The sequence below is a fragment of the Hyla sarda genome, chromosome 9 (assembly GCF_029499605.1).
Source record: "Hyla sarda isolate aHylSar1 chromosome 9, aHylSar1.hap1, whole genome shotgun sequence".
NCBI lineage: Eukaryota > Metazoa > Chordata > Amphibia > Anura > Hylidae > Hyla > Hyla sarda.
In genome coordinates this window covers 50149888-50170240 of record NC_079197.1, presented here as the reverse complement: position 1 = coordinate 50170240, position 20353 = coordinate 50149888, and the positions used below count along the sequence as shown (strand labels likewise).

General features: G+C 42.8%; 1 protein-coding gene across 2 annotated transcripts in view; it reads left to right on the top strand.

Annotated features, from left to right (window-relative positions):
• STEEP1 (STING1 ER exit protein 1) overlaps window positions 1-19990 on the top strand; it is a 38808-nt gene extending 18818 nt beyond the window's left edge. For both annotated transcript variants that reach the window (XM_056538892.1, XM_056538893.1), the window contains exons 3-7: window positions 7120-7161; window positions 17807-17945; window positions 18450-18539; window positions 18788-18880; window positions 19575-19990. In XM_056538892.1, coding sequence (XP_056394867.1) covers window positions 7120-7161; window positions 17807-17945; window positions 18450-18539; window positions 18788-18880; window positions 19575-19637 — 427 coding nt within the window. In that variant the 3' untranslated portion in view covers window positions 19638-19990. The remainder of the gene's footprint in view (window positions 1-7119; window positions 7162-17806; window positions 17946-18449; window positions 18540-18787; window positions 18881-19574) is intronic.
• The last annotated feature ends 363 nt before the right edge of the window (window positions 19991-20353 follow it).

The window sequence follows — 20353 nt, the reverse complement described above, 5'->3', positions numbered from 1 at the left end:
AAGTCAGAATTAGATGTACAATTTTTTCTGATACGCAAATATTGCCCATAGGGCACATTACGGATCCACTGGGGATAATGGGAACTATTGAAATCCAATAGACTATTTATGTCCACTGGTTTAAAAAATGTTTTTGTTTTTATACGGCCATCCGAATCCTTTCTGAGTTGAAGATCAAGAAAGTCAATAGAGGAAGAAGAGCAGTGAATGGTAAATTTTAGACCCCAAGTGTTAGAATTAAGAGTGTCAACAAAATCATGTGCTTGAGAGGAAGAGCCTGTCCAAATAATGAACAGGTCATCAATATATCGCCTATAAAAGGCGACATACCGATTAAAAACAGGGGACTGTGTGATATGTGAGGACTCGAAACGCCCCATGACCAAATTAGCATAACTGGGGGCGAATCGAGTCCCCATCGCACAGCCCCTGCATTGTCTGTAAATGATATCATTAAAACTAAAAATATTGTGTTCTAAAATAAAAAAAATAGATTCAATAATGAACAGTACTTGGGTGAGTGAAAAATTACCATCTGAGAGGAGAACCTCCTTTATGGCCGCTAGACCTATAGAGGTGATAATATTAGAATAAAGTGCACAAACATCAAGAGTCAAAAACAAAAAATCAGCTGGAAAAATAATATTGCTAACCTCCCTAATTAGCTGTGTAGAATCTTTAAGATAGGAGGGAAGAGAGAGAACAAAAGGTTGTAGAAATAAATCTATATAATGTGATAAATTACAAGTGAGTGAACCAACACCAGATATAATGGGACGTCCAGGGGGACAAAACAAGGATTTGTGCAACTTAGGTAAGTAGTAAAAGATAGGTAACGAATAATTTTTCACTGATAGAAAATCACATTCTTTTTTATTTAGCAAATTATTATCAGTAGCATTTTTTATAAGTTCTTTATATTCCGCAAAATATCTAGGGGAGGGATCATTCGTCAAAATTTCATAGTATTCCTTGTCGGAAAGGATTCTGAGGGCCTCATCAATATACGCAGATCTATCCAGAACTGCAACACCACCCCCCTTATCAGCGGGGCGGATAATTATAGAGGAATTATCCTGTAGACTTTTTACAGCCTGTCGTTCAACAATACTTAGATTGTCTTGTATTTTGCCAAAATTATGGCTATCACGTAAGGAACAAAGTTCTTTTGAAACAATCTGATAAAAAGTATCCACATAAGGGCCTTTATTATGGATAGGATAGAAAGATGACGGGGGGGTTACTTTTACATGCTTAATTTCAGTATTCCTTATGGTGTCAAAGGATGATGAGACATTTGTATTAGATTGCCCCAACAATGGGTCCTCTACTGAGATGTTACGTTTATTCGAAAGGGAGAAGTGTCTACTTAATGTAAGTTTACGTGTAAAACGATTCAAATCTAAAAATAGTTGGAAATTGTTTGGTAAGGAAACTGGACAAAAGGATAACCCTTTTGATAATAAATCACTCTCATTTTGGGCCAAGACGTAAGAAGATAAATTGAAAATTTTTATTTTACCATCACTATCTCTAACTATGTTCTTAGGAAAACTTGATTCGGAATTTATTGTAATAGATTTTTGTTCTTCTTGAAATCTGGACTGGAACCTTTTTGATTTATTTTTTCTACCTCCCCTGCAACCTCGATGCCGAATTTTCTTTTTATTGACTTTGTTGCAATTGGCTGAAAGTATTGGGTGATACGGTTGGTGGTGACACACTCCTCCATATGTTGGAGTGTGACAGTGCTGGCAATTATAGGACGGGAGCCTAAAAAAAGGCTAGAATCAGAATTAGTGTCTACCGGACTATGAAGCAGAGTAGAGGAAGAAACATTATGTACCGTAAGTATAGAGCTATTGAAAATGGTATCTTCTGACATGGATTCATCACCACAGGGTTCGTCAACAGGTGGATCAATTATATGAATCGGATTCACATGTTGCGGTAGTTTCTGAAATCGTTTTTCAAATTGCGAAATATTTGGAACATGGTTTGCATGTTGCAATGAAGGAGCAGCATGCAATACCATATTCATAGATCGATTAGTATTAATATATTTGTTCGGTGAAGAGGTAACTTGTTGTAATCCTTTTCCAAGTTGGTTTTCACATGGCATAACCAATAACTGAGGGTCTATGGGTACCCTTGGTGTGTTCTGTTTTTTGTGAAATCTGGAGTTATAAATCAAACGACTCCCGTTGGGAGGAGACCTCGAATCATGATGGTTTTTTACATTATATTTCCCTTTATAATTATTTTTATTTGCGTAACCACTAGAATTCGTATTTAAAAATCTTTTCGGGACTGCACCCATATTCTGTGGTCTGGAATCTGAATTCAAAACCTTATTCGTATTATTAACGTTAGAGCCCATCTGGGTACTGGTAGATGTTTCTACTGAAGGTGTAACAGCTATAGTCGCATCGACTTTACCAGTAGTGTGAACACCTACTGACGATGGTAAGCCAGGGGAATCGGCGGCAAAATCGTGATTGGTTCCCATATGTTTGGGATTGTTATGGCTATATCTGGGCCATTTACGAACTTGGCCACAGGCATAGTCATTCAAATCCCTATTAAACTTATGTGCTTTTTTATTAATGATATCAAGTTCAAATTTTTTTAACCTATTTAAAACAGCAGCATCCATTTTTCTAAAAATACCATAATGACTATAAGGTGTCAAAGAAGTTCTAATATTGCGTGCAGATTCTAGATAATTTTTTGATAAACTATTACGTTTAGCCCACAAGCGCTCAATCATGCCTTGTGAACAGGTTTCAAGAAAAGCTTCCCAATCACGGGAAAAAATAACATCATTTGGGAAAGAGGACTCAATCGAAGGGCGGAGACCTCTAGGCGAAATGTGTTTAGCTGCATATCTAGACAGAAAAAGTACATCAATACTCTGTTGTATTTCTAGCTTACAAATATCTTCATATTGTTTAAAAAGTTCATTCAATGTCTTAATGTCCACATCAGACGGTGTGTCCTGATTTAACTCAGGTTCCAACAATTTCTGGACTGTAACGTTACCGATAAGTTGGGAAATAATCGTGTCTCGTGCAGACTCACGGTCCAATAGAAAATCCATATTGAAATATAACAACAGAAGTAATAAACGTCACCAGTAGACGAAATCAGATTCTTCAAGCAGGTGTCTGAACCAAAACAGACAAACCAGGATACCACGAGGCAAATGGCCGATATCACACTGAGTGCAGCTACATCCAACAACGATTCCTCAGGAATCCAAGGGGAGGGACCTTAAACAGCAATAGACAGACAAGGAGAGCGCTCCTAGTGTGATAGCGTAATGTAAAAGCAAAGATAAAAGACAAGAAAACTTGCTCACCAAGTATAGTTGTACTGCGACCAAGTACAACTATGGTGAAGGCGTGAAGTGACCCTGCAACGGGCGAAGAGCGGCAGCTGCTCCTGGACACACAGGCGAAGAAATTAAGCGGATCCCTCCAGGGAACAAACCAGGATAGAGGCAGCGCACAGGACTTCAAAGGTAAAATGGTTTATTTACCCGGCATGCAACGCGTTTCGCTGGATAACCAGCTTCATCAGGCCACCAAGAGGCCATCTATCAGATAATAGCCCGAGATGAGAGCACAAAGGGGGAGGAAAGGGGGGTGGGGGGGGTCAAGGAGGGGAAGGGGGGGGGGGGGGGGGAGGGAGGGAGGGCCAGAGGGTGATCACAGGCCTGACATAGGGAGGGTAACAAATGAAAATAAACACTTATAAGTAGAGGTACAACCAGAGCATCTAAGGACCAAAACATTAACTGAGACCTCGTAGGAACAAGCCACAGAAATGTTAAATAAAGTGTACATTTCAAAAACCATAGGCCTCGCCGGTCCCGCCCACCCGACAGTATAGTTGAATGCCCTTAAGGACAACAGAGGGCCACAACCCTAAAACAATGGAAGCAATACAGTTTCAATCAGCCACAACCACCCCCCACCCCAGTGTCCAGACATATGAACCCAGCCCGACATCATGTGTTTTGAAGGGATTAGCAGCAAGTGTCCAGGGGGTAGAAGGGGTATGCAGAGCGAGCAAGTGCATAGTCCATGGCAGCATATAAGGACCAGGACGGTGAAGAGAGTCCAGAGGGGAGCAAATGATGGGAACAGACAGGACATCAGGGTAAAGGAGGTAAAGTGTAGGGGCCGGGAAAAGGGAGAAAGTCCGGACAAGAGTCTGCAATGGTAGGTAATATGAGCGGAGATGAGTGTCCAGCACATGGGGGCAGGGCCCTGGAAACAGGACGGGCATATTGGGTCGGGCAGCGGCCAAGGTCTAACCGGGGTTCAGTTCTCACAGTTACGGTACAGCATTAGGCAGATAGGTCTCACACATAGGTCGCAAAGTCCGGTACATGCGTACCAACAGTCCCGCTGCAGGGAAGATCCAGCCATGAGCATCAACGCCTAGTATTGTGCCTCTGAGTGGCCCACTCATCAGCCTCCTGTGGCGTGAGGAAGAACAAGGCCCGGTCGCCGTCCACAACTCTAAGGCGGGCAGGGTAGGTCATGGAATACGGTACCGCCATATCCTTCAGCTTCCGTTTAACCGCCTGGAAGGGGGCCCGTTTCTTCTGCAAACCGAGGAGAAGTCGGGAAAGATAGAGACCGTGGATCAGTTATAAGTAATTTCAGGCAGGCGACGGAGAAGTCTCAGGGCAAGATCGCGGTCGCTACAATTGAGCATCCTGGCCAGGAGAGGCCGCGATGGAGCCCCAGGAGGGAGATGGCTAGTCGGCACACGATGAGCTCGCTCCACTAAAAAGGCCGCAGAGAAGGGGGCATCCGGCAGAAGCTCCCCCAAACCAGCGCTCCACAAACGGCCCAGGATCCTGACCCTCCCAGCGCTCCGGTAAGCCAACGATGCGGAGGTTGTTTCTCCTCAGACGGTTCTCTAGATCGTCGGCTTATTCTCTCCATTGAGTCACAGATCTCTCGAGGTCTGCAATAGCTGCAATCGAGTGCATCACAGAGTCCTCCACAGTGGAGACACGATCCTCCACGTGCCTCACCCGGTCTCGGAGATTCTGCATGTCGTGTCTCAGGAGACCGATATCAATCTTCACCTCCTCAAGCATGTTGGTGAGCGAGGTTTTACAAGCTGTGATGGCCGATAGTAGTTGTGTGGAGACTTCGCCCAGGGTTAACTCTCCTGCTTCTTTAGGCGGTGGAGTGGAGGCAGAAGGGCGGAGCTCAAGCTCTGAGCCAGCAAGAGGCGCAGATACAGGCCCGGCGCCATCTTGGCCCTGTGTCCGCGCGCGTAGTTCTGTAACTTTGCAGCTGCCGCACTCTTGTTGGCCAGCATAATGGATCCCAGAGATCCAATTTGGTTCCAGAGCCTCTGAGGTAGAATCAGGGAGTCCAGGATGAGGGCAGGATACAGATAATCACGGATTCAGTGCGGAGCTACAGCAGCATGCGTCCGCTTCGCTCAGCGTCCAGGCCACGCCCCCCGGCCGCAAGCTTTTTAATTGATTTCGTACTCGTGCAGGCCTGGCGTGTGAGTCCGAAATCACAGACTCAGCGCAGCTCACTGCCTGTCAATCAGACAGGCAGGAGCAAGCGCTGTGCTCGTATCCCTGCAGGGCACGGCAGCTCAGTCCTCAGACGTTCCTCCTCTCTGTAGAGAGTTAGAGTCAGGAAAAGATGGGGAGGGGGATTGGGGAATGTGTAGTTGAGGATAGGTACTCTTTAAGATTTTTAAATTAGAAGTAATTTACAAATCTGTTTTAACTTTCTGGCACCAGTTGATTTAAAATAAAATGAAGTTTTCCACCAGAGTAACCCTTTTAAGTTTAGTCTTCCACCATGGCTTAGTAGGAATTCCACTTGGTAGTTACAGCTGGGTCCCCATTCACCTCTAATAGTAGAAATTGAACCTCCTCCCTTACTCAGTTGGTAAAGCGTTAGTCATTTCTAAAAACTCTTGATATCTCATGCAGGCAGGTCAACTATCTTGATCAGTCGAGGTCTTAGTACTGAGACCCTCACCGGATCGGTATAGGTATAGCTGGGAGAAGCACATGGTATTGCTCACACTGACCATCTTTTCCATTGCTTCTCATTGATCATTGAAATGAATGACATGTCAAAATGCTTTTAGCAAATGCATGGCATGTCACAGGAAAGTTCCATGGGCGTATAAAGTTATAGAAGTGTAGATATATATTCATGCATTCATTCAGTCATTCATACAGATGGTTACGCAGCCGTTCCTCTAAGTTCCGTCTTATGATCTTGATATTGCTTTTAAGATCTTGTCTCTAGAGTTATCTCCAGGCATTCTGTACCGTTTGTATTTATGTCCTACAAGGGCTTTGCGTGAATGAGCGGTGTGCTAATTCCTATTAGTCACAGCCAGAGGTGTAATTGAGCTGCTCTTCCCTGGCAGTGCCCATCCTCCTGTCATCTATTTACCAGCTGATTGCCCTTGATTACTGAAGCCAATTTCCTCTCTGCACCAGATGCACGCGAACCAGCAGGAGTCTTTAACTCCAGGAAAACTTCTGCCAACTGACTCAAATGGCGGAGCAGCCATTGGCTTCATGTATGTGAGAGGTTCTTAACCTCCCATGGGCTCGACTCCAATTATGAGAATCGGCTTCATGACACACAATTTATTCAGAATTATGTCTATTAGATTAGATGGGCATTGTTCTAATTACTTGTCTTTTCTCTTCATCTCTGTTGTTTTGTTAGGTTATCATTTGTTTACAGCAGAATAGCAGTAGCTGCCGCTCTGTAATCTGTGTGTAGGTAAAGTGGAAGATTATTTGATTTAAATAACCTGTGTATTGTAAAGACAAATATGATGATGGCAACTTAAGAGTGTATGTCCAATAGAGAGTGTGCCCACGTTCAGGTGTTTACATGCAATTATTTAATCCAAGACTAGATTTAAAAAGAACAGAAGTCTCAGACTTTACATTGAGTTCTTTATTTATGATCCAGTCTTCACTGTTCAATGTGATGGGATCTGTATTAATGCAGATGTTGTTATAGCCTACCATTGTTAGATATAGTTTGTTATTTAATGTGTAAATGTTTATATGTACATTTTTGTTTTATTATTTTGCAGACCAGATGGCATTGAGCGTCAGTATCGGAAAAAATGCAGCAAGTAAGTAATTATAAGATGTGTTTTATGCGGTTTTATAGATCCTTACATCTCTCCCTTTCCAGAACCATTAAAACATTCCTGTCATATCACTCAGAAAAAAAAATGCTTATATATATATATATATATATATATATATATATATGTCCCAATACCATTTTTTTCAAGACAGAGTACGAGTACCGATACTTTAATTCTAGTACTCGCCGATACCAAGTACGAGTACTTTTATTTTAAAGGGAATCTGACACCAAGGTGACCCGGTTTCTGGCGCTGCTTACAGTATGATATGTGGGTTCCTTGTTGTGTGCAATGGAGGCGGCTGCTGTAGTATGAGCCAAGATTTCTCTCTTCTCCATTGGACAGAACAGGGAATTTTCATTGGCGGCGAGACCGATGTCTCCGGAGCGATTGGGCTGACATTCACATGATGAGCAGCGGTAGAAACCGGGTCACCTGCATCTACCTATAAATTCAAGTTAGTGCAGGGGACTCTGCTGTAAGATTGCCTTTAATAGTAGGTAGTATCCCCTTGTAGGTAGTATAGATAGTTGCAGACATTAGTAGCAGCCCCCCTGTAGACCGCAGCCGCACTCCTGTAGACCGCAGCCCCCCCTTGTAGATAGGGCACCCCCTTGTAGACAGCACCCCCTATTGTCCCCCCTGTAGACAGCGCCCCCCGTGTCCCCCTTGTAGACAACAGCCCCCCCCCCATGTAGACAGCGCCCCCCATGTCCCACTTGTGGACAACGGCCCCCCCTCCTTGTAGACAGAGAGCAGGGTCCCCCCTTGTAGGGATCAGGCCAGCCCCTTATAGACAGCAGCTCCCCCTTATATAGACAGCAGCCCCCCCCTTATATAGACAGCAGCCCCCCCTTATATAGACAGCAGCCCCCCCTTATATAGACAGCAGCCCCCCCCCTTATATAGACAGCAGCCCCCCCCTTATATAGACAGCAGCCCCCCCCTTATATAGACAGCAGCCCCCCCCCTTATATAGACGGCAGCCCCCCCTTATATAGACGGCAGCCCCCCCCCTTATATAGACGGCAGCCCCCCCCTTATATAGACGGCAGCCCCCCCCTTATATAGACGGCAGCCCCCCCCCTTATATAGACGGCAGCCCCCCCCCTTATATAGACGGCAGCCCCCCCCCTTATATAGACGGCAGCCCCCCCCCTTATATAGACGGCAGCCCCCCCCCCTTATATAGACGGCAGCCCCCCCCCTTATATAGACGGCAGCCCCCCCCCTTATATAGACGGCAGCCCCCCCCTTATATAGACGGCAGCCCCCCCCCCTTATATAGACGGCAGCCCCCCCCCCCTTATATAGACGGCAGCCCCCCGTTATATAGACGGCAGCCCTTCCCCCCCATATAGAGACGGCAGCCCTTCCCCCCCCCCCCCCCCCCCCCCCCCCCATATAGAGACGGCAGCCCTTCCCCCCCCCCCCCCATATAGAGACGGCAGCCCCTCCCCCATATAGAGACGGCAGCCCCTCCCCCATATAGAGACGGCAGCCCCTCCCCCGCTGCTGTCCTCGGGTGTTGCCGCTCCGCTGTCCCGTTCTCCCGATCGCATCATTGCGTCCTACGGAGGAGCGTGTGACACACACGTCACTCTGCTTCCTCCGTAGCGTTACTCTGGGCGCAGAGGAGGAGGAGTGAGGTGTGTGTCACATGCTCCTCCATAGGACGCAATGATGTGATCGGGAGAACGGCTCCTGTATTCGGCTCACAAATCCCTCTGTTCTGCTGCTTAACCATTCTGTCATCATCTGCTCAGGGGCATGTCTGAGGCAAGCACTGAGCCCGCCCTTACACACAATGCATGCACTTCCTCCCAGAGTCTGCTTTACGGGGCTGGTTCTCATCATCCAGTCACTGCAGGCTTCTCTGTAAACCTCTCCTCTCTGTTTTCATGCTGCAGTCTGATAGGACAGGAGTGAGCACATAGGACTGCTAGTCCTGCCCTCACTTCCTGGACTTTGTCTCTGTCTGGGACTAAGATGATGCTGCAGCCCACCAGGATTATGTTCTGAATGGTATGGGGACCCCTAGTGGTGTTTTATTTTTATAAATTTATTCTTGTGTTAGGAAAATTGAGAAAATAACATTTTTATGAAGTATATTAGAAAGGTTAATGTTTGCCAATATGTATAACCTATGAATAGTTCTTGATTCTGACAGTGCCCATTTAAATAATGTGTAATTCCCTTTTAACCAGCAATTTCAGGCTGGAGAGAGGATACAATGAGTTGACAGATGAGAAGCCCATTTTCACCTTAAGGACTCGCCCAGTTAGCGTTTTTGCACTAATGTTTTTTCCTTCTCCCCTTCTAAAAATCATAACACGTTCAATTTTGCACCTACAGACCCATATAAGGGCTTGTTTTTTGCTTCACCAATTGCACTTTGTAATGATGTAATCTGCATCAAAACAAAAAAAAATTACTTATTTGGGGGTGAAATAAAAAAAAAAAAATTTCTGCTGTTTTGGGCTTTCGTTTCTACGCAGTGCACTTTTCGGTAAAAATCACATCTTATCTTTATTCTGTAGGGCCATACAGTTACAAGGATACCCAATTTATGTAGGATTTTATTTTACTTCTTAAAAATATTATAACCACATGCACCAAAATTTGTATTTTTAAAATTATCCTCCTGGCTAATTTTTTTGCACTGTGGTCTGTAGTTTTTATTGGTACCATTTTTGTTTTGAACGCTTTTTATTAATATTTTTATGGTATATGAAGCAACCAAAAATGCACAGTTTTGGACTTTGGTATTTTTTTTTACATGTGTGCCATCAATCATGCAGTTTAGCAAACCTTATATTTTAATAGATGGGACATTTACGCATGCGGCGGTACCATATATGATGATTTTTTATTTTTATTACATTATTTTGTTTAAAAAATGGGAAATGGGGGGTGACTACCAAATCAGGATTAACAATAGCTAAATTTTAAACCTTTTATTACAAAAATTTCTATTACAGAATAACGTACACAAATCCCCATAAAAAACAGTAGATATCAATTATTTCACAAAGTGCAATAGTAATAGGGACAATCCCCCGTAATACATGCCTCACCCACCCGACGCGTTTCCCCGTAATTCAATGAAAGAAAATACGGTTCATCAGGGGTATACAAGCAATTAAAGTAGTCACTTTAGGACAAAAATGCACATACACATAATAAGTACATATAGAACATATACATAGTAATACACAGAAAAAGCTCGGCTCTGCTCGTTATCGATGAAAACTGCCGTGATGTGTTTTCAGACCTTCATTATTGTTCCAAAATATTCATGAACAAGTATGTCCCTTTAGATAGCCGACCTCACAGATATATAGAGGGTAAACTCAAAACAATATGTTCTCCAGAGATGTCACTGTTGTAGTATGATTATACATAGATATGGGTAGAGCTATCCAGCTAAGAGCCAAAACTAGGGAGCAGGACTATCATTAGTTGTACAAAAATGCCCAAGAAGCAAAAGACAATTTAAATACTCTATCACTCCTCCTTGGTTAAAAGTTCCACCATCTAGGCCTTATATCCAGAAGTCAGAGATAATCCTTTAGCATAGACAGATAGCCGCAAACAGTCCCAACCAGCTGCACTCTAGGGACACTCTCCTCCACAACAGGTCCCACTGTTGGTCATCACATAAACTTATCCTAGCGACCACCAATGCACATGACCACCGCTCCTGATGATGAGGGATGTGGTCATGGGGGGTGATTCAAACTTTTATTAGGGGAGGGGCTTATTCACATTTATTCCTTTGGTTTTTTTTTTGCCCCCGTAGGGGGCTATACCATGCAATCTTTTGATTGCATACACTGTTCAATGCTATAGCATAGCATTGATCAGTGTTATCGGTGCTCTGCTGCTCCAGCCTGCACGGCAAACTTGGGCAATAGAACACCGATCAGACAGTGGGGAGGCAGGTATGCCCCCTCCCGTCATCCTCTCAGCTGATCGGGACTTTCGCGATTTTGTCGGGATGCTTTTAGTTTAATTTTAGATGCCACAATCAACTTTGATTGCGGCATCTAAAGGGGTAATGCCGGGCATCGGCCAGATCAGTGATGGCCGGCATTAACCCTGGGTCTTGGCTGCTGATAGCAGGTGGGGCCCACCTGGTTTAAAGAGGCACTGTCATTTATGAATTTAAAAAAAATATTTTGTAGTACTAGTACTTTTTTTAAATATACATTTATAAAAAAAAATTCAATTTTACAAAAAAAAAATCTAAAATGAAAATGGCCACCACTAGGGGGTCATCTGTCTTTATGCAGACAGACTAATCTGTATTTTGCAGCATACTGAATGCCGGCCATAAAGTGTGTTGGTATCCAGTAGAACTGCAACGATAAAATCGATTAAATTCGATAACGGGATTCGTTGTCGACGAATCACGTTATTGAACAATTGTCCAGGAGGCTGCTGCGGTCAGGCTCGAGTCCCGAAAATCCCACAGCAGCCTCAGTGACAGTGGCACAGGGAGCATCAGAGGGGTGGAAGATATAATGGAACAGGGGGCATCTGAGGGGGGTAATATAATGGCCCTACTTAATAAAGTGTGTGCAGTGCACCCTGCTTTACCCATGGGGGTATGTGCAGAGCATTGCACCCTTGTGCCTGTAGTACAGACACTGGTGCAATACTCTGCACATACTCCCATGGGTAAAGCAGTGTGTATGTAGTACATATACACTGCTACACATCCTAGTGTTTGTAGTACTACAGAGTCTGTACTACAGACATGGGTCTGGTGCAATGCTCTGCAGTCTGCACATACCCCCATGTGTATAGGAGTGCTATATAAAAAAAGAAAAAGTGTAGATAAACCGCTCCACCAAAAAAATGAGCTCCCCTTTTCCTATTGCTATACAAAAAAGTAAAAAAAAAAAAAAAAAAAAAAAAAAAAAAAAAATATAAATATATATATATATATATATATATATATATATATATATATATATATATATATATAATCTATCTCTCTAGCTATATATAGATTTTTTTTTTTTACATATCTGATATTGCCACATGGCTAACTATGTGAATTATTAAAATTAAGTGAGATATAGATATATAGAGATATAGATATAGAGATATAGATATAGAGATATAGATATAGAGATATAGATATATAGATATAGATATATAGATATATAGATATAGATATATATATAGATATATATAGATATATATATATATATATATATATATATAGATATGTATATAGATATGTATATATATATATAAATAAATCTGTCCCTGCCTATTGCCCATCTACCCCCTCCCTTTGTCTGCCTGATACTGTGCTCACTTACCAGGCAGTCTTCCCCAGCAGGCACAATGTCACTGATGCCTGCTGGGGGGCCGACTTCTGCCCTTAGTTCATCTATACAGGGTGCCTCCAGCTGTTTCACCACTACACCTCCCAGCTTGCACTGACATCTATTGGCTGTCAGGGCATGCTGGGAGTTGTAGTGGTGAAACAACTGGAGGTACCCTGTGTTGAAAACAATATCTTTGTTACGGCCGCAACACGATACCTCAAACCCCACCGCGCATACCGCTCTACTCACCCCCTCGCCGCCGCCGCGCACCCCGCTGTACCACCCCCCAAAAATCACTTACTGAAGTGCAGGGGTTCTGGACAGTCCTGAGGCAGCAACAGCGGCACGTATCTTCCGGGAGGCGGGGCAGGCGTGCAAGGCCAGGGAGCCAATGCACGCATCCTCTGTGCTCTTAGTGCTCACTCCTGCATGTCTGATTGAAAGGCAGGGAGCAAGCACTGGCTGACTGGCTGACTGAATTAGGACCGATTGCCTGGCCTGCATTGGTCCTAATTCAGTCGTGACGTCACGGCTGGCTGCAGCCGGCCACTAGGAGGGAGACCCCTAGTGGCCGGTTTTCGAATAGAAAATAAACTATTTTAATAAAAAAAAAAAAAAAAAAATTAAAGTATATTTGATATGTTGTAGTACATAAGTACTACAACATATCAAAAAAAAAAAAAAAAAAGGTTGGTGACAGTGCCCATTTAACATTTTATTGTAATAGTTCAGACAGTTACCCATGTGGCAATATCAAATGTACGCTGGTTTGTACAGGATCATTAATAATGATCCTGTACAGCAACCGGCGTAAATGTTAAATAAAAAACTCCAAAATTGCTGCTGTTTGGTCACATCACATGCTAGAAACGTTTAATATGGCCATTGTACGTAATTTTTCAAGTAGAATCAGCTGAACCTCTTTTTTTTGCCATATTGAAGTTTTTTCCGATCAATGAAATAATCAACAACTAATCGATTATTAAAATAACCGTTAGCTGCAGCCCTACATGCACCATTGCACCACTACAGCCTTCAGCTGTTCCTAAACTATAACTCCAAAGATGGCAGTTGTAGTTTTGCAACAGCTGGAGGTACAATCTTTGTAAAACTCTTGTTTTAGAGCTGTTTATTCTCCAGCTGTGTGCCTCCAGTTCTTGCAAAACTACAGAGAAAGAATGTGTGGGAATGCTGGGATTTGTAGTTTTGCAACAGCTAAAGTCAACACTGCTCTAACACAGTGCTTTACAAACACTGCAGCTCCAGCTTTTTCAGTGCAAAACTACAACTCCCAGCATGCTCTGTCCCGGCAGCTAACTGTAGCCGGGTCGCAAGGCTAATACTGGACATCACCGATTGCGGTGATGTCCTGTATTAACCCTTTAGACACAGCGATCAAAGTTGATCGCCACGTTAAAGTAAAAAAAAAAGCATCGCTCCGATGCTCGTGGTCATGTACAGGACGTAAATGTACCGCCGTACCAGGACGTACATTTACATCCTTGGTCGTTAAGAGGTAATATGCTGTTTGTATCGGTACCATTTTGGTATTGATCGGACTTTTTGAACACTTTTTACATTTTTTCTGGGATATGATGTTATAAACATAAAAAATGCAATTCTGTGATTTTTTTTTCTTTTCTTACGTTAACACCATTTACCGTACGGGATATAAAATGTTATTTTTTAATAGTTTGGACAATTAGGCATGAGCCAATACCAAACCAAATAGGTTTATTTTTATTATGTTTACATATTTTTATATGGAAAAGGGGGTGATATGAACTTTTAATATGGAAGGGGTTAATGGGTGTTTTTTTTAAACTTTTATTAAACTTACTTTTTTTCATACACTTTTTAGGAGGAATCATTTAGATTCCTCATACAGATCAATGCAGTTCTATTGAACTCCATTGACCTGTGTTCATTTGGCTGAGCCTGCTCAAGGCAGGCTCAATCAAATGCAGATCTATGGGGCAGCCATGAATGCAGAGTTAAAGCCCCCACCCCCGCGATGGCACTGGGGGTGGGCGATTCACCCTGCTAGACCACCAGGGGTGGTTAAAACATCCCTTTATCTAAAGGGTTAATAGCTGCATGTCAGGCTATTAGCGGCAGCCCCTGGCTACTGAAATCAGCCAGGGGCTGCCGAGTATGGAGCGGGCTCCATACACCCTGAGTGCCGATGTGAGGTGCAGACTTGCGTCCCATGCAAGTCTGCGTCTGCACCTCACACTGGCATTGGAAAAAAAAAAAAAAAAAAAAGGCAAGTCGGTCCGGCCCTGCCTGCCCGATACAGGGCTAATGCTATGAAAAATTCACCTGCCCAGCGCCCGGAACTACATGTCATTTTAATCGTATGGACCTACAGAATAAAGATAAGCACCCTCCCGTTGTCCTAGATATACTGCATTGCTGACATTTTTATTATCTGCTGGGCTCCAGTAGAAGAGGTCTTGGGAACAACAGTACAACACTAGTAAAAAAGTTATATGAGTAGTGATATAAATCTGCCATCACTGGAGGCGAATACAATCGTGTTATTTATGTAACATAAAAATTAGGTCAGGAAAATAAGGAGGCACTCACGTATTAGTCGGGGTGACAGCAAACTTCTTTATTTCAGGTTTGCTGTCACCCCGACTAAAACGTGAGTGCCTCCTTATTTTCCTGCTCTTCTTGGACTGTACACTGTGTATTCACTAAAAGGATTGAGCACCCGGGTCGGTAGGGACGGCATCACCACACCGCTCGCTGTATCACCAGCACATGGTTTTGTTACTGTTCATAGAACATTAAGGGATAGCAGCAGCTGTGTTGGTGCTGTTTCTACGTTGTGAATAAAAATTAGGTGTTTAGTAATGTGATTCTTGTGCCATTAGCATAGGAAACCTTTTTTAAGCACTATTATTGCATTTACCATAGCGGGAATAACATTTAAAAATTTCCCTTTTATAAATTGTCATTTACAACATTATGTAGAAAATGAACTTCCCTACTATCCTGAATAGTCAATCATGCAGTGTGGCCTTCATTGACGTCTTCCTCCATCATGCACTGTACAGTGTGGCAGCACTATGTATTCTTAGGGAGTGCACCTTGATGCACTAAGCATGAGCGAGGAGTACAAGGCAGTGGCAGTTCTGGCACAGATTTGGGTAAGGTAAGGACATCAGTCAGTCAAGCTTGAAGGGAGGTTTTGAAGACCGGACTGTGTGATAATTTAGTATAGCCGCACTATGCCCAATACTATTTATTTGTACTCTGCATACAAGGCTCAGTACATTTTCTACAGCATGCTAAAATAGAAAGTTTATCCTGGGGTATTTTTATAAAGCTATTTCTTGTCAGTATAAAGTAGTGATGGTCATTATGGGAACTCAAATTAAGATACAAGGTTTATCCAAGGAATAACAATCTGAAGGACAGATTATAAATGTATGATCACTAGAGTTTTAACTGATCACTGTTTCAAAGGAGCAATGGTCGCATATCTGCCCTGCAGCTCCAGACAGTCTATGGGAGAGAAGTAGCAGGGTACAGCTCGCTGTTAATCTCTCAGTGACATAGACATTAAATAAATAAATAAAATAAACAAAATGGAGGGAAAAAATCTGAAAAAACTAGTGGTAAAAGAAAGTTGTTCTGTCCCCAAAATAAGACATTCTGTGGGACGTAAACACATATGGCATAGTTGTCAGATGCCCAGGTATTGAGTCGGACTGCTATGTTATGACTGCAGGTAGCATGTTTAAGTGTGGTGTCCCGATACCGTATTATATACGTTACCTATATAGAGGTCCCCATAGTCAGAGTCCCTAGGACGTCGGGGTCCCTCTTTTGTAGTTTTCCCCTTGTCACCTCTCACTTAGTCGATGACTATATAGCAGTTCTATTTAATATTAATATAAGTATAAATATGTACATATTTGGTTATCTACCTGTTCGGAGCGTAGCAGGACCTGCGGGTCACGTGAATAGGTTAGAACTCTATGGTTTTGCTACAGGACCTTTGGAGGTTCCCGTGACGTGTTCACCCACAATGCACTGTTACGGTGAGTGACAGTCGTTACGGACCAATCCAAAACGGCCGGCCCCTGCCCATATAAGGGACCCGCGCCATCTTGATCCCTCTCTTGGGTTGCTGACTCTGGAAGAGGTAGGATCTCCACAGCTTACAAGACGTTTTACTAGGCCAAAGCCTTGGGGCCTAGGTCTATAACATAACGGATAGACTAAGCAATTCCCCGCTACTCATCGCAAGATCACTGGACCTAATTACTCCCCTAAATCCAGCGGATCTCTGCTATACATTCCTTCAGAAGCTAAATTGGGCTTACCTGATCCCAACCGACTGTCAATCGCTGCTCAAGATATATGTAAAGAGACTCTCTTATTTGGACTGTTACTATTACTACATGTACAGAAATTCCTCAATAAAAGTTCCTGCAAGTTTTCAGTTAACAGCGGTTGTGGACAATCCTTTATTTCTGCATCACCTATTGCTCTTTGGAAGGGTGGCAATAGGCCTATCAAGAAACACAGCGTTTAACCTTCACCCTGGCATCACGAGTGACAAGGGTTAACAGCGCCCTTAACTATCCGGAACAGCAACACCCTAACTACCCTACACCCCCCACAAGACAGTATCCTCTCATCCGCCACCACATAAGGAACCTTTAATCACTTTCATGCTTGAACAATAAGTCATTGAGACAGACCCTGGTGACTTCTGCTTGCCTCGCCAGTCTTGATTGATGGATATGTTCCTGTTTGGGTATAGGGACACATCTGTAAATCAAGGCTGATGGACTGCCCCATCAGTGAATAGTGCCTCCCACTGGACTCTTAATTCCAGGATAGGCAGGGATTTCAATCAATAAGTTATAAGCTATACCAAATCTTTCCCCGTAAAACTGTTAGTATACTCTGCTCCAGTAGACTACGTTGGACTACATTTTCATGGGGACAAGTTCCCATTTATTACATTAATTTTACACAGATATGTTGCTCCAAACATACAAAATCATCTAAAGCCACCAAGCCATGGTTCTCCAGCTGTCTGAAGAGCCCCAGTATGTCCTGCAAACCATAGCTTTCTGCCTCTGATGTCTTCATGCTTTGTGCAGTTGAATACGTCATGTCCTAGGGCCTTCACTGCTATTCAACTTCACCATGGACATTATCCTAGTACTAAAAGAAAATGTAATGGTCTTTCTTTATCTTCTTGTCAGAATTTTTCCTTTGTACTTGACTGATCATGTCATTGCGTTCATCTGCAGGTGCAGCCTTCCTCTCTTCTACCAGCACCAGCAAAAGAATGCCCCCGCAACATTCATTTTCAATGGAGCTCTGGTCAAGTTTGGACAAGGTTTTGGCAAAACCAACATCTATACTCAAAAACCTGATCCACCTAAAAAGGTATATTATCAGTTATATTGTGATAGATAAATCCAGGAATAGAAGCACAGAGCTAATTTCTTCCAAAAACAGCACTACATCTGTCCTTGGGTTGTGTGTGGTATCACATCGTTGCTCCATTCACTGCATTGGAACTGAGCTCCAATACCACACATACAACCTGAAGACAGAGGTGGTGCTGTTTTTGGAAGAAATTAGCTCTGTACGTCTATCCCTGAATAACCCCTTTAATATCTTGAGTGAAATATTCTTAATGCTGTGGTTATTACATTCAGCTGAGGAGGAGATTGTGTCAGATCAGAACATTGTCTTGTATAAGGCGTCAGGAAGCTAAGTGGTCGATGTTTTGTTCCTTCCCTGAGGCACTAAGTGAACACAAGTTCAAGGACAGTTGCTGGTTCTGGTCAGATGTCTTGTTTCACCTCCATGCAAGTTTTACATGTTACCTCTGTATTTCTCCATTAAAAATAAATCTTTCTTTCTTTTTTTTCTTTTTTTATCAAGGTCATGATGACCAAACGCACTAAAGACATGGGCAAATTCAGCTCTGTTACTGTATCCACCATTGATGAAGAAGAGGAGGAGATAGAGGCGGTAGGTGAAACTATATAATAGTGACATCTATCTGTGTTTTAACACTGTAGACACCATCTCTACTACAACATTGTCTATTATGCTGTTTTAGTCTAGAAATGAACACATATTAAAGTGTCAGTTTAGTACATCATTGCCAATGCTATAACTGGATTACTATGAACAATCCCCACGTCTGAATTTGTTCAGGTTTTTGTTAAATTCCAGTCACATCATCATTTGGTGATGTATTTGTTCCAATCTTACAGAGAGAAGTGGCGGATTCCTATGCCCAGAATGCAAAAGTGATTGAGAAGCAATTGGAGAGAAAAGGAATGAGTAAGAGAAGACTTCAGGAACTGGTATGTACATCTGCTGTGAGCCACTATGCCATTAGATGTCTTCCTAACATTTTACAACTTATCTCGACTAGTAGGCAAAACAAGGCACAGTATAAGAGTATAAAATTCCCAATATGCGGTTAGGTTTACTCCCTTATGGAATAGGTTAAAGGGGCACTCCGCTGCTCAGTGTTTGGAGCAAACTGTTCCGAACGCTGGAGTCGGCAGCTTGTGACATCATAGCCATACCCCCTCATGATGTCATGCCCCCGCCCCCTCAATGCAAGTCTATGGGGGTGTCACTAGCTCCCGCCGCCGGCTCCAGAGTTCGGAACAGTTTGTTCCAAACGCTGAGCAGGGGAGTACCCCTTTTAAAGTAAATCATAAATCACATGTAGACAATACTGGTCCATTCTTCAGAAAGTTAGGAGCTTATCATAGCATGTAACCTGGTGGTAGTGGTGACACAGGTGCTATTTGCCTTATGATTTATTTTTTATTTATTTATTTTTGCCCATTGTGTCCCGTCCCGATAACATCCATCCTATATTCAGTATACTGTCCTGCACTTGGATAGACATCCGGTCATTCATATTTTGATGCTGATGATCCAGTGCATATGTGACTTGTTCCAATCCCACAGTGCAACAGGGGCTTTGTGGTTTAGGGTACTATATATATATTTTATTTATTAACTAATATTTTCGTCCCACAGGCTGAATTAGAAGCGAAGAAGGCCAAAATGAAGGGAACCCTGATTGACAACCAGTTCAAATAGAAGAGACACACAAGAGAGAGATACTGCTTGAAAGTGACAGGGGTTTAGAATGACTTGCCAGCCATCGCATATTGCTTCCATGCTGTATGACAGGTGTTTGCCAGCTACGGCCACCTCTAGCAAGTCTCTATAGAGTATTTCACCCTGGATAGCTGAGGTTCGGAAAGACTACAATGGATGAGGAAACATTGCTGAGGGTTAAGAACTCTTGTTGAGTTAAGCAGCTTTTAAATATGTTTTTTTTTGTTTTTTAATACTACAATGTACTTGTATAAATTGTAAAAAAAAAAGAAATGGTCTTGTGTTGGGTAGTATCTATGTTTATTTTTATTAAAATAAGTCTGTATAATGTACCCTTGGTTAAGCACTTATGGACAGTCACTTTCTTGTGGGGTTTGGGGTCTAGCAGTTAGTTATGTTTTTCAACCAGCAGTATTTACAGCAGAGATGGGGAAATTATTACAGCCTAACTATGGAAACACAAATCTTGGCCAGAATGTAGAATAAGGGTACGTTCACACATACAGTGATTTTCAGCTGCAGATTTCAATGTAAACTAAATGACTGAGCACAGCTTCTAATCTGTAGTTACAAATCCTGCGCATCAAATCTGCGCAGGATACTATACATGTGAATAGACCCTTAGGGGTCTATTCAGATTTCAATGTAAACTAATGGACTGAACACAACTTCACCCTTAAATACTGTTTCTCTGT